Source organism: Megalops cyprinoides, chromosome 2 (genome assembly GCF_013368585.1).
Source record: "Megalops cyprinoides isolate fMegCyp1 chromosome 2, fMegCyp1.pri, whole genome shotgun sequence".
NCBI lineage: Eukaryota > Metazoa > Chordata > Actinopteri > Elopiformes > Megalopidae > Megalops > Megalops cyprinoides.
In genome coordinates, this window is record NC_050584.1 from 40,731,318 (window position 1) to 40,743,622 (window position 12,305).

The window sequence follows — 12,305 nt, forward strand, 5'->3', positions numbered from 1 at the left end:
AAACGCTGCACTATACTTACAAATGGAAGTTTTCCTCCCACACAGGGTTGAGGTTACCGTAGATGGTCTTGGTCCTCTTCTTAGTTTTTCCCACCTGTACAGTGACGTAGGGATCGCTGGAGCCTGTCTTGTCCTTAGCCTGGAGACCCTGGGCACACAACACTGTAGGAGAGGCATGCATCATACTAGTGTTAGGAAGGGAAGCAGGAAGAGGTCTCTCAAAGTCCACTTCATATTCCACCCACACATTTCTGTATCTTAATTGTCAGCCATCTGTCAACCTTGTATATTGTATTGAATTATATAAAAATCTTTGCATTTACAACAACACAAGAACTACAAGGACCTCTCAAGAATGTACAGAATATAATGAATATTTGAGCTGAACATTTGCTTTCATGAATTGAAAGCCCACGCAGTGAGGTAAAGATAGAGGAGGCATGAGTAATAAAGCCAAAGCGAGGCCTCTTCTTGGGCGCTCCCTCACCTGTGATGCTGATCTTGGCCGACCACTTGGATGTGCCGTCCAGCACACTCTGCTTGATCTGCTTCATCTGCGTGACGTGGGTGGCCTTGACCACGCCGAACACCTCCTGGATCAGCTCGAAGATCTCCGGCTTGTTCCGCTCCCGGATCTTCATGCGGTCCTTCAGGACCATGATGATGTTCTGAGTGCGGTCCTCGGCCCCGTGCTTGGAGCTCTTCTCCGCTGCCCCTGTTAGAGAGAATGAAAGGGGTAACGGGGACGGGAGTTTCAAGATCCTCTACATTGCATTGCTCAATTTCAAACTAATGCTTATGAAATTCAAATTGCATTGTGCATTATCAGTCTTCATCTCGCGTTATTCTATTGAGCATAACATAGTGATGAACGCACCAATGCCTTGGTGAAGCTTGGTTATGCCAGGAAAACTCTTTTCATCTAAATTAGCAAAAGGGGTCAGGAGGTAAGGGCTGCATTAGAGGGGTATAAAACATATCAAACGAGACAGATGGGCCTTAATATCCAAAGAGGAACAGAGAAGTGGATTTTATACACAGGGGAGAGTTGAGCCCAGACAGTACAGAGGACAGAGAAAACAGAGACAGAAGACAGAGAAAATCTTCGGAGAACGAGAGCCCAAAAGAACAGAGGGACACAGAGAATGAGGGAAGGGAGAAGTGTCTGCTCCGACGGAGGACTCACTCTGCAGACAGTCGGCGTTGAGCAGGTCCTGGCACTTCTCGTGACACTTGACCCCGCACTCGGTGCAGCGCATGCCCTGCCGCGCGATGCCCCAGAGCAGACCCTCGCACTCGTAGCAGTAGGTGGGCGTGGTTGCTGTCCACACCTCGAAGTTGTGAGGTGTGGTGCAGGAGATGGGGTAGATGAGCGCCTGCAGGGTCTTGCGGTACACATGGCTCTTCTGCAGAGAGGTGGCAGACACACAGACAGCCGAGTCAAAGAAGGTAGGTGGACAAAAGCTAACCGGTGAGAAAACAAGCAATGCTAGCTAGAATACAGGAAGGTCTGGCAAATAACTAGCTGATAGACTGCAGCACCCCAATAGTGTGCAATAGTCAGAACCTGCAAATGAATATGCATTAATATTACAGCCAGAGTCACATAGCAGGAGACACAGTCAAAGAAACAGACGTTCAGTAAGTTAGGATGAGTATGAACAGACAGATGAAGGGAGGTAGACAAAGACTCTCACCAGCTCCTCATTATTCAACGTGCTGCTAGCCAGGGCAGAGGTGATTCCAGCCTTGCGAGAGTTCTGGACCAGAGACTGCAATGAGAGAGAGACAGTGAGGGAGACAGCCACAAAGATAAAGAGAAAGGAAGAGGGAGAGAGAGAGAGAGGGTATTTAGGGTGAAAATGTATCAGATATTTTTCACCTGATGATAGCTTACAGTTCATATAGCATAGCAGTAACACTATTTTCTCCTGCATGCATAAGTATTTTTTCTGCACATTTCCAAACCTTAGGAATAGCCATGCTTCAGGTAAGAAATCAAAACTCCAATGAGACTGCCTTGGTTAGGGCAAATGGTAACAGCACAAATAACAAATCATTCATTACATTACATTACATTACATTACATGCATTTAGAAGATGCTCTTTTCCAGAGTGACTTCCATCAAAATAGAGCTAAAGTCTGAACATGGCTGTTTCTGGAGCAAAACAATTCTACTCTGTCTTAATTTTCACCCTACATGACACACCTGTCAGCTACCCTGGAATTGACTGGCTGGCCTGAATCAGCCAAAGAACACTTTCTATGTGTGCTGTAGGAGACTGAAAAAGCTGGATGATACCCACGTGAACATGTGAAAAGCCAATGTTCTTCTGACCCCTACAGAGCCACCCCATGACAACCTGATTCCAAAGCAGCCTCTCATAAGCTGAAGTACATTTGATCAATGAGTGCCACAGGTACTCACCATTGCCTGTGTGGCAGGTCATGTAGAGAGAGAGGAGGGAGAGAAGCATAAGAGTTAGACATCATGGTACATATGGACCTTTGCCGACAAGCAGCAGGATGGAGACAAAGAGAAAGTCTAAGGAAGGAGAGATACCTAGAGATACCCCATAACTGTCAAATGAAGGGAAGGGCACATGAAAGTTACGGATGGAACAGGAATGAGGCAATACAAATGGAAAGAGTTTGAGCTGGAGTGTGCTGTGCTTTTTGACAACTCTGCCCTGACTTGTGACACAAATTAAGATTGCTGCAATACGTACTTTGTGCTCTGCACATATCTAAATTCAGTTTCTGCCAGTGAATTACCTGAATGACTCAGACTCTAGCAGCCTATGAGTATGACAGTAAAGCCGATTAATATAGACAAACTGTCAAGCTGTCTGGTGCAATATGGTAATTCTTTACTTCACTGCAATTTATGGCATCATACCCAAGTTTTACAGAAGACTGTCGGTGTGCACTCATCAGTTTGCCATGACTTTGACAGTGTGACTGTGTCAGAAGTTCTTAAGATGAAGCTGAAACTCTTGGTTGGCTGAAAAGTGAATCTGGGGAAGCAGAAACTGTATTATTTGGTGGGAACTCAAGTGCTGCGAAGCCACAGTCACCACAAGCCACAAGTCCTGTAGAACCCCTCCATTGATGTCACTTCCTCCTTGTAACTAAAATTTATGTGACAAACAGCAATGGGTATGTGGCTCAAAAATGACAGGCCATTTAAACCACAGAAAATAATATAAAAAATGTAGTGTTGTTATGATTGCATTCTTCAACTACATGCTACCTGTCTCTCATAAATGGAACATACTCTCTAGAAATTCAAGTTAGTGTACCACCATTGTAAGTGTTTTCAACCAATAAGAACTGCTGGTGATGTCAGCATGACCTGGACTATGCTTTCAGTTTTGTTTGGCTAAAAGAGACAGTGCTCACCCCTCATAACCGCTCCCATGTAATTCTGTCTATTCAGCACTTAAGACACAGATATCTCAGACACGAACCTTCATTTTTAGCTGGTCAAAATTTTGGAATATTTTTTAATTCCTGTATAAGCCTAATGTATGTATATATACACCCGATGAGTATGTATATTAACACTGAACGAGTGTTGTATATGAAGGCATAAATAAGTTTATTTATCTTCCTACAGAACTGGTCAATTTACTGCAGAATTCTGTTGTCACACAAAAACACTGGGGAGAGACTGTCCACTTAACAGCAGCCAAGTGCAAAACATACCACATGTCATATGACCCAATGAACAGTGAGGAATGTCAGAGACAGAAATAAAGAGTGAGGAGCTGTGTCCTTCCGAGGGAGGGAGGCCTGCTCCCAGCAGCTCCCCTCAGCCATCTGCCTCTCTGTGGCAGTGAGCTGCACGGCTCTGTACAGTCACAGAGAAGAGCTCTCTCTCCTCAGGCAAAGTTGCCACAATGACAGCAGGGCCTCCTCCCCTTTGAATCGCACAGCTTGCATCAGCGTGCACAAAACCCAAGGAGGGGAGAAAGAGAACACACAATGGAGCCGGGGTCCCAGAGGTCATTCTGCTCTGGGCTTTGGCAACATTCAGGCACTCGTGACAGGCATATACCAGGCTTACACCACTATGAATTGAATTTAAAAAAGAAATCAAATAAGAAATTTAATCTTGGCTAAATTGTATTATCTTTTCTGAAGGAAAACAGTAATGACGTTATGAAAACTGAATTTTAGTAGAGAATCTGTTAGTCAGTGTGGCTGTTGTGTGCTGTATAATTGCTCTGCTCTGAACACACATTGAAAGACATTAAAAAGGGATGACTGTGACTACAATTTTTACTAGACAAGAACATACAGGCAGATTTATTTTCCTAAGAAGAAAAAAGGGATCACACATAAGGCTGGGGGCATGAATGTTCTATCGTATTACCAGTGAATACGTTGAACAGTTTGTCCTCTATTTGCTTGCACACAACAGAGAGTTGTTATTACAAAGGTATTTATTTCCCTCAAGAAAATAATTTTTCAGTCAGCGAGAGGAAATGCCATATGCAGCTCAGCAAGCATACATGGCTTGAAACCTGGCAATATGCACAATGACCCAAAGCATGCCAGAGGGGCTCTACTGGGTTCATGTCAGGTGAGTATGGTGACTGCTCCATCACATGCATGTTGCTCCTAGCCAGAAAGGTGCTGGCCTGGCCAACAAATACTGGCAACATACAGCCTTATTGTTATGTGAAAACATTATTTTGCACAAAGTAAGGTGTGGAGACCAGAATACTGTCTCTATATTGTCTCTGCAGTTTTGTGTAGTAAAGGAACCACCAATACTGAGTGTGACCTCCATGCATACTATTAGTGCTGCCCATCCCACCAAACCTGCACTTTTGAGAAAGACAGCTTCCTATATGCCTCCTATTGCACACATGGTCATGTGCATAAAAATGCTAATAAAAAAGTGTGGTGGCACGCCAGTGCAGCTACTCTGCGGAGGAGACTCTGTCACCCAACTGTTCAGGGACAGAAGGAAGTCAGCGAGTCAAACAGGAAAAAAAGCTGTTACAATCGTCGAGTCCTTCAGGGACCTGGTGACATGGTCCAGCAATCAGTGAACAGCAGAAGAGCCCTTGAGTAAATCAGGACAGAAGGATTGTTGCCAGTTAGCTAATTGGTCCTGGGGGGAAGCTGAGTAACTAAACGGCCGCATGAGCCAATCATTGGGAGCTCAGGTGTCAATGAAGCTGTAAAGAATGAGTGTTAAAGATCATGGATGCTACAGACAGGGAATTTGGAGGATGCATATTGAGTGACATGCAGAAATAGAATATAGGTATTTGGGAAAAGGGGTACATTGGTGAGGCACCAGAACTGTACTTAATATAGAAATAGAGAATGAAGTCTGACAGGGGTAATATCACAGGCTACTAAACAGGGGGATTGGAACATAGAACATTCAACATTGGCGGTTATAGCGCTCACCAAATCTCTAACTAGAGGGATGGCTTTCCTCTTGCGGAGGTCTGGCATGCTGTCTATGCTATACAGCGCCCCACCTGGCCTGTGGAAAAAAACAACAGCATCACAACACTGAGGACAAAAAACAACAGCATCGCAGTGATGAGGATACCCTCTTTTGGGCTGAAGACACTGACAGAAAACTGGCATGCAGAGGCTCCGAGAGACTAGAATGGGACTGGTTAAATAACAAAATTATACAATTCCAAGTGAAAATCTTTCTCTTTACAGAAACACAACTAAGAAAGCAAGTTAATACTACAATAATAATAATAATAATAATAATAATAATAATAATAAGGAATAATACTACAGTAGCGCTTCACAGCTGCACTCTAACGTTACTACAATGCCAGTTAGCAGAGACCAGCTGTTCCAGGATTCAAGGTACAAAAATCAGTGCTAATTGGGTATCAGTTAGAAGGGAGCCTGAATTTATTTATAGATTTATTATTTATAGACCTCTCTTCAACCTGAAAACAATTTTATACAGTCTTACTTGCACCATCACAGCTAGGAAACCCAGACACAAAGTCAGAAACACCAGCCATCCCTCATGCACAGCACACTGGCGTGTACACACACACACACACGCACACACACACACACACACACACACACACACACTTATATGGTGTTGTGGTGGGGGGAACAGGGGGTATCAGGCCTCTGAAAATGAACCACAGCACTTTCATTGTTCTCCCACTGCTCTCTCTCTAGCTCTATTCGGATCACCTTTTGCACTCTGTCTTTCTCCCACTCTGAATCGGGGCACACTCTCCCACACATTCTCATTGTCTCCGTCTCTCCCCCATACTCCGTGAGGCTTTGCCTCGGGCCCCCGCATCTCACACACACATGCGCACACACACCCTCCCACCATAGTGCGAGGGAGGAACCACAGAGGACAGGAGAGGCAGACATGTCCTTGAATTTAAAATCAACACTTTCTGATGCAACTCCACAGCACTAAGGGACCATGCAGTGTGTATTAAAAAAAAAAAAAAAAAAAAAAACAAGACTGAAACTGATTACATATCAGGCCACCTATTATCACCCACATGACTCTGTCTAATATAGGTTATTTTATACTTATAAGCCTTTACATACAATATCACCATCCTTTTTGCATCTTGCGTTGATATTGGTGTAGGTAACAATAGCCCTATGTTTATATGCATCAGCATTAAATCAGTGTGTATTCATGTTTACTGCTAACACTGCTGCTCCCCTCTTGTTTGTTGCCCTGAATCCTGCTTTGCATTTCTTTAGGGAGCCAAATGTGAACTTACCCCCCTTGAAACCACAGCGACTGGGAGCCAGAAGTCTCCCCACGGGCCTGTGGAGAGGGGAGGAGCGTCAGATCCCAGTACAGTTCAGTCTTATTCCTCATTCCTAACAACATGGGCAGCCTTCCTATACACGTTTTATAGCACATACCTGCTCACAGTACGTGTCTTATATTGGAACTGGTGCACAGGTCATGGCTGACCCTGCATTGTGTCACCATCGTGCTAACTGACGGCAGAGACACCACTTTGTCCCCGTGTGACGAAACATATCGATATCATTTTCTCACTTCTGTTTTTCATCTTACAGATTCACACTTTTCTCTCTGGTCATTGGCCAAAACAATTCAGATTCTGTCACATCTTTTTAACCACCACACCCACCTGTTAGTCTGCTCCAGCCACAGCCAATCAGAGAGGACAAAATGAAAATCTCTATGGAAATGAAAACAAACTGAAACGAAACAAAATGAGGTGTGACACAAACCAAAGTAAATAAAATACAAACACCGACTGGCAATAAAATAATACACAATAAATAATAACAAATTACATTTTAAACAATAAGTAAAACATATATCTATGAAAGATGGTAAAAGAATAGAACGAGAAAGATACATTAATGAAATTAAAAGTGTGGGTACAGAACAGAAAAAGCAATGCAAATCCAAGGTACTAAAAGGATGGAGGAGCTACGACAATTGTCAGACAGAGTGGCCAGGAAGCAGTGGAGAAGTACCTTCTCTGTGACCTGTCAGAGGACCCCCTCTGGGTCGCTGGGGGGGACCTACCTCCTGCAGCTGCAGACGGACCTTGTTGAACAGGCGCAGCCAGTTGGCCTTAGCACGGGACATGGAGTCCTGTGGCTCATCACCCCCTGGGTAGCTAAGGAGGTGGAGAGGATGGAAATAAGGAGGATATCTGGAGTTTTGAGTCACTCAACCTGTTTCAAATGCAGTTAAGCAACGGCCACAGCCTAAGACTCAGAGTAGTGACCGTGTTTATGGGTTTACCTGCTTGGCCGGGGCTCTGCCTGCTCTGGAGGGGCAACAGGGCTGCTCTCGGGAACGGGGGCTTCGTCTTTCAGAGGGGGCTCCTCTGTGTGGGCAGGGGGCTGGGCTGCGGAAGTGGAGGCCTGGGCTATGGAGGCTGGGGGCTGTGCTGTGGATGAGAGCTTGGCTGCTGTAGCCTGTGGCTGCGAGGGGGGTGCGGTCTGTGCCTGAGAGGTTGGCGGCTCGGACAGGGGCTGGGCCTGGGGTGGCTGCTGCTGGTGTAGAGAGGCCTGCTTCTCCAGGGGCGGGCGGGTGGAAGGGGCGTCGGGAGGAGCCAAGGTAGGGGCGGTGCTGGTCGGGGTGGGCGTGTATGGAGGTTCCTGGTCTTCACTCAGGGTGCCGTCGAGGGGATAGAGGTCCTCGTCCTCCTCGTAGATCATCTCCTCGTCCTCCTCGTAGTTGTACTCCCCGTCCTCCGGCTCGTACAGCTCTCCGTCCCCCTCGTCGTACAGGGCCCCCTCCTCCCCGCCATCCTTAATGTAGCTGCCCTCGTCGCTGTACACGCCCTGCGGCTCGTCAGGGTCCCAGTCGGGTGACTCCTTGCCGTAGCTCACGGAGGAGTGGCAGGAGTGGTAGGAGTCGTTCTCGTCGTACAGCTCGGACCCTCGGAGGCTCTCCCCGTCCTCCGGCCCAAACTCCTCGCTCAGCTGGGAGCTGCCTCGGCTCAGCTCCCCGGACGAGGCATAGCGGCTGCTGCCTGTGGGGCTGTGGCACAGAGACAGGGAGAAAGAGGGAGTGAGCAGGACTGAGGAAGACAGAGAGGCAGAAGCTGTGAGGCCAAAGGGAGGATAAAAGGGCGTTCAAAATCAGGACAGGAGGAGAACGACAGCAGGAGAGACCAAGAGTGCAACGTGTAGAGTGAGATTCAGGTGAATCTGGGAAAAAGAGGGAAGAGCAGCAACCTACAAATGAAATACAGACAGAAGTGTAGGGACTCTGTTTATGCATATATAGAGAGACAAAGAGATATATGGGTATATATGGGTGTGGATCAGTAGTAAAGAAAGAGTGCAACTGTTAAATTAAAGTTGTGGTGTAGTCTGTCAGAGCCTGAATATTCATATACATACTCCACAGCAGCAATACACAAACACACCAAACAATGAACAGGGGAGGGAAAACAGCCTTTTGTGATAACAAATCCATCCAGGTGCGGAAGAGAGAAAAATCAAAGAGAGTAGAGAGGCGGAGATCTTCTACTGAGTTGACAGGGGGAAAAAGCAGCATCTCATTAAGAGACAGACAAAAGAGGACTATTTATCCCCTGTGATGAATGAGGCTATTAAGGAAAAGGAGAGAGAGAGAAACAGACAGAAAGACAGAGACAGGAGCTAGAGAGAACACAGCCGCACACACATACACAAAATTCCTCACATTTTCACACTATTGATTACAGGACTGAGGGTTCAATAATGCATGAGGCAGCATGAAAAAAGAGAAGAGTGTATTTTTCTGGAGTGTAACACAGCCTGGTGGGCTGTGAGCCAGAACCAGGGAGTCAGGAAGAAAGCAACACAAACACTGGGACACTGTTGACCCTCCTGCTGTTGCCCAGCCAGACACACACACTCACACACTCATTTACCCACATACATCAGCATGCATGCACTCGCGCACGCACACACACACACACACACACATGAGCGCACACACACACACACACCCACTTTCTAACACACACACATACTCAGACACTCATACATACACACAGTCACACACACAAACACAATACATGCACACACACTCATATGCTCGCATACAGAATTTTAGACATTTGACATTGCCACAGTTGAATGTTAACATGATGTGCTATTATTTTAATATTTAAGGTCACTGTCAATGCAATTTTATTGAAAATTTAATTTTTTTTAAATGCTCAAATGCAGTCTCTAAGTCTTACTCCTCTAAATGTTACATTTTAGCAAATTATTTCCCTTGGGTACTCAATGTTGCCCACTGTACAAGTAGTAGTACAAGAACAATGTAGAACTGCATTTTTTTGTAATAATAAATCACAGTCAGCAACAAATTTTCTTGCCTGTCCACAAAACGGATGGCTTTATTTTTTCCATTCAAGCTTCAAAAAATGCGGTAAGTGACAGAGAGCAGCCAGAAAACCATGTATACACACACCCACACACACGGGTACACATACATGTGCGCACACGTGCGCAAACACACACACAACCACACACACACACAGACCTGCTCCCTCAGTGCCAATCTACTTCACTACCCTACATAAACCTTGCTTTTCCAGCGCACTGGGGGCGGGGACTACACCAAGATAAGACGAAGTGAACAGCACGGAATACAAAAATGCAACTCCTAGATTTTACTTTCTAGAGCGATGCAATTATTCCAAATGGGCCCTTCCAAATTGGCATTTGCACTGCCATTTCTGTGCCAAGAATTTCTCCAGCCTCAGTGTAGGAGATGTGCAATGACAGCCTGGTTGGTAAGAATGCTGGGTCCAAGAGCAGTGTGTTGTGGGCCTGTGCCAGACCGCAGCTCTGTAACACAGAGCAGTAATAAGATACAGTTATCTAATAAAGAAGGTAGAGGTATGAGGCTAATTTTAAATTAATTCCTCCACATACCCCATTTATTTTTGCCTAGGACTTCTGAGATGGGGACAAGACAAATACGTTATTCACACTCAGAATTGACAGAAGGGGTAATAGAGAGAGGATGCAAATATGATATATAAACATTAGATATACAGATATAATCATAGAGTAAATATAGAGAGGGGGTCGAGCGCATGCATGCAAGCACAGCGAGGACGACGGGACAAGTCCACCAATGACATCACAGCGAGACGGAGTCACAGGCCGGAGCAGGAGAGGGGGTCAGAGGGAGTGGGGGGGAAGGGGGCGATTCGGTGACCCACCTATCAGAGAGGGAGTGCCTACTGTCTAGAGAGTACTGGCGGCTGGTCAGCCGGCTCGAACCTGAGGCCGAATCGAGATCGCTGCGGCCGTTGGTGGCGGAGTCTAAACTATCATAGCGTCTGGCGGGGGGGAAGGCAGGAGAGGAGGAACATCAGTTACCTCAGGCCCCAGCTTTCAAAGACAGCTGCAAGCACAAACCTGAGCCACACACTGCCGGCAAACTGCTGCATAAAGACTGCTTGCCCTAAGCCAGGGAGAGACACGGCCATACCGCAGGACAGTTTTAGCCCTCACAGACCTTTCGGCAAATGTGGCTGAAACCGAATCTCCTTGTGAAGTCGAAGAGCATTTTATCTTTTCTGCAAAGCGGAGCAGAGGTGCCCCGGTGTCTTTATGCAGTGGAGCATCTGACCGGTCAATGCGTGAGTTTGTGTGAATTGCGCCTTTGAAGAACAAACATGTACACACTCGTTTTGGTTCTTGGCAAAACAAGCGGCTGCAGGATCACATGGCTGTCTCTCCGGCACACACAGCACATGTGGAACACGTCACGATCACTCCCGCGGGATGCCCCGAGAGGCTCCTCCCGCACTGCTTGTATACAACGGCCGGCCACTCCTCCAGGCTTGTATACAGAGGCCATGGAACATTCTAGGGAAGTTCACAAGGGTTTAGTGACCACACAGCTGGACAAACCTGTATCAGTAACAGTGAGATGAGAGCAAGAAAAAAATAAATAAAAACAAAGGTGCATTTTTTCCCATCTCTTTGCTCCTTAATATGTACAAAATGCTGCAAGTGAATTAGAGATTTAGAGGCCCGGATGAGGCTGAAGTGAGCCCTAGTTAACAAAAAAGAGGTTACTGTTGGCCAGAGGGTGGGGGGTGGAGGTTTACTGGGCAGAAAGGGGAAGAGTTACCTCATGGCCCTCTGGTGGTCGTAGTCCAGATCACAGCTGTGCATGGAGTCGTTGTAGGCGTTGCGGGAGCCGTGGTGCTGGTGCCTCATAGGGTACTGGTGCATGGAGGCATTGGGCTGCGAGGTGGTGTAGTACGGCGGTGGGATGCTGTTACTGGTCTCACTACGGTAGTCGCTGTCCCTGTCATCGACCGCGCTGTCCGGGTCCTCATCTGTCAGGGTAGAGACTAAAGTCAGGACATGCTGCCTGCGGTCACTGTGTTCAATACTGCATGTAATGATGCTGAATGACCTCTGTGGACAGCAGTGGGCAAGATGACATGCTGGAACATCCTGTTTGGATATCATTCCCCTTTATTAAATCATTATTCCCTCTATTAAATTAAATTCTACCGGTGATTTTCGAGTGATTACAGCAAAATGAATGGCTCGTGGAATAAAAGGAAAAGTCATCCCCAGAGAGGGGACTGTGGTAATTATGAGTGAATAACTTAACACTTGCATGATTTATTTTGGAGAACTGGGATGCATTAGCAAATAAATAAGCTAGATAACTGGGACAACAAAAATATCAGGAATCTAAATTGAAATGCAGACATGGGGCACTCACTTTGCTGGTCTCCCCATAGACTCCAGTTACCTGAAAAAAAGGAAAGCTTTAAGAATTTGAGAATAACCAGACTTG

General features: G+C 46.2%; 1 protein-coding gene across 10 annotated transcripts in view; it reads right to left on the bottom strand.

The window, feature by feature from the left end:
* Positions 1-12,305, bottom strand: part of unc13a (unc-13 homolog A (C. elegans)) — a 48,813-nt gene that overhangs the window by 23,765 nt on the left and 12,743 nt on the right. For 6 of the 10 annotated variants that reach the window (XM_036554658.1, XM_036554630.1, XM_036554649.1 and 3 more), the window contains exons 8-19: positions 12,231-12,260; positions 11,622-11,832; positions 10,702-10,821; positions 7,770-8,513; positions 7,548-7,641; positions 6,760-6,806; positions 5,432-5,510; positions 2,430-2,435; positions 1,698-1,772; positions 1,187-1,406; positions 488-715; positions 21-162 (exon numbers count right to left, since the gene is read on the bottom strand). In XM_036554658.1, the coding sequence (XP_036410551.1) occupies positions 21-162; positions 488-715; positions 1,187-1,406; positions 1,698-1,772; positions 2,430-2,435; positions 5,432-5,510; positions 6,760-6,806; positions 7,548-7,641; positions 7,770-8,513; positions 10,702-10,821; positions 11,622-11,832; positions 12,231-12,260 (1,996 nt within the window). The remainder of the gene's footprint in view (positions 1-20; positions 163-487; positions 716-1,186; positions 1,407-1,697; positions 1,773-2,429; positions 2,436-5,431; positions 5,511-6,759; positions 6,807-7,547; positions 7,642-7,769; positions 8,514-10,701; positions 10,822-11,621; positions 11,833-12,230; positions 12,261-12,305) is intronic. The other 4 variants (XM_036554692.1, XM_036554684.1, XM_036554675.1 and 1 more) reach the window with 1 other exon arrangement.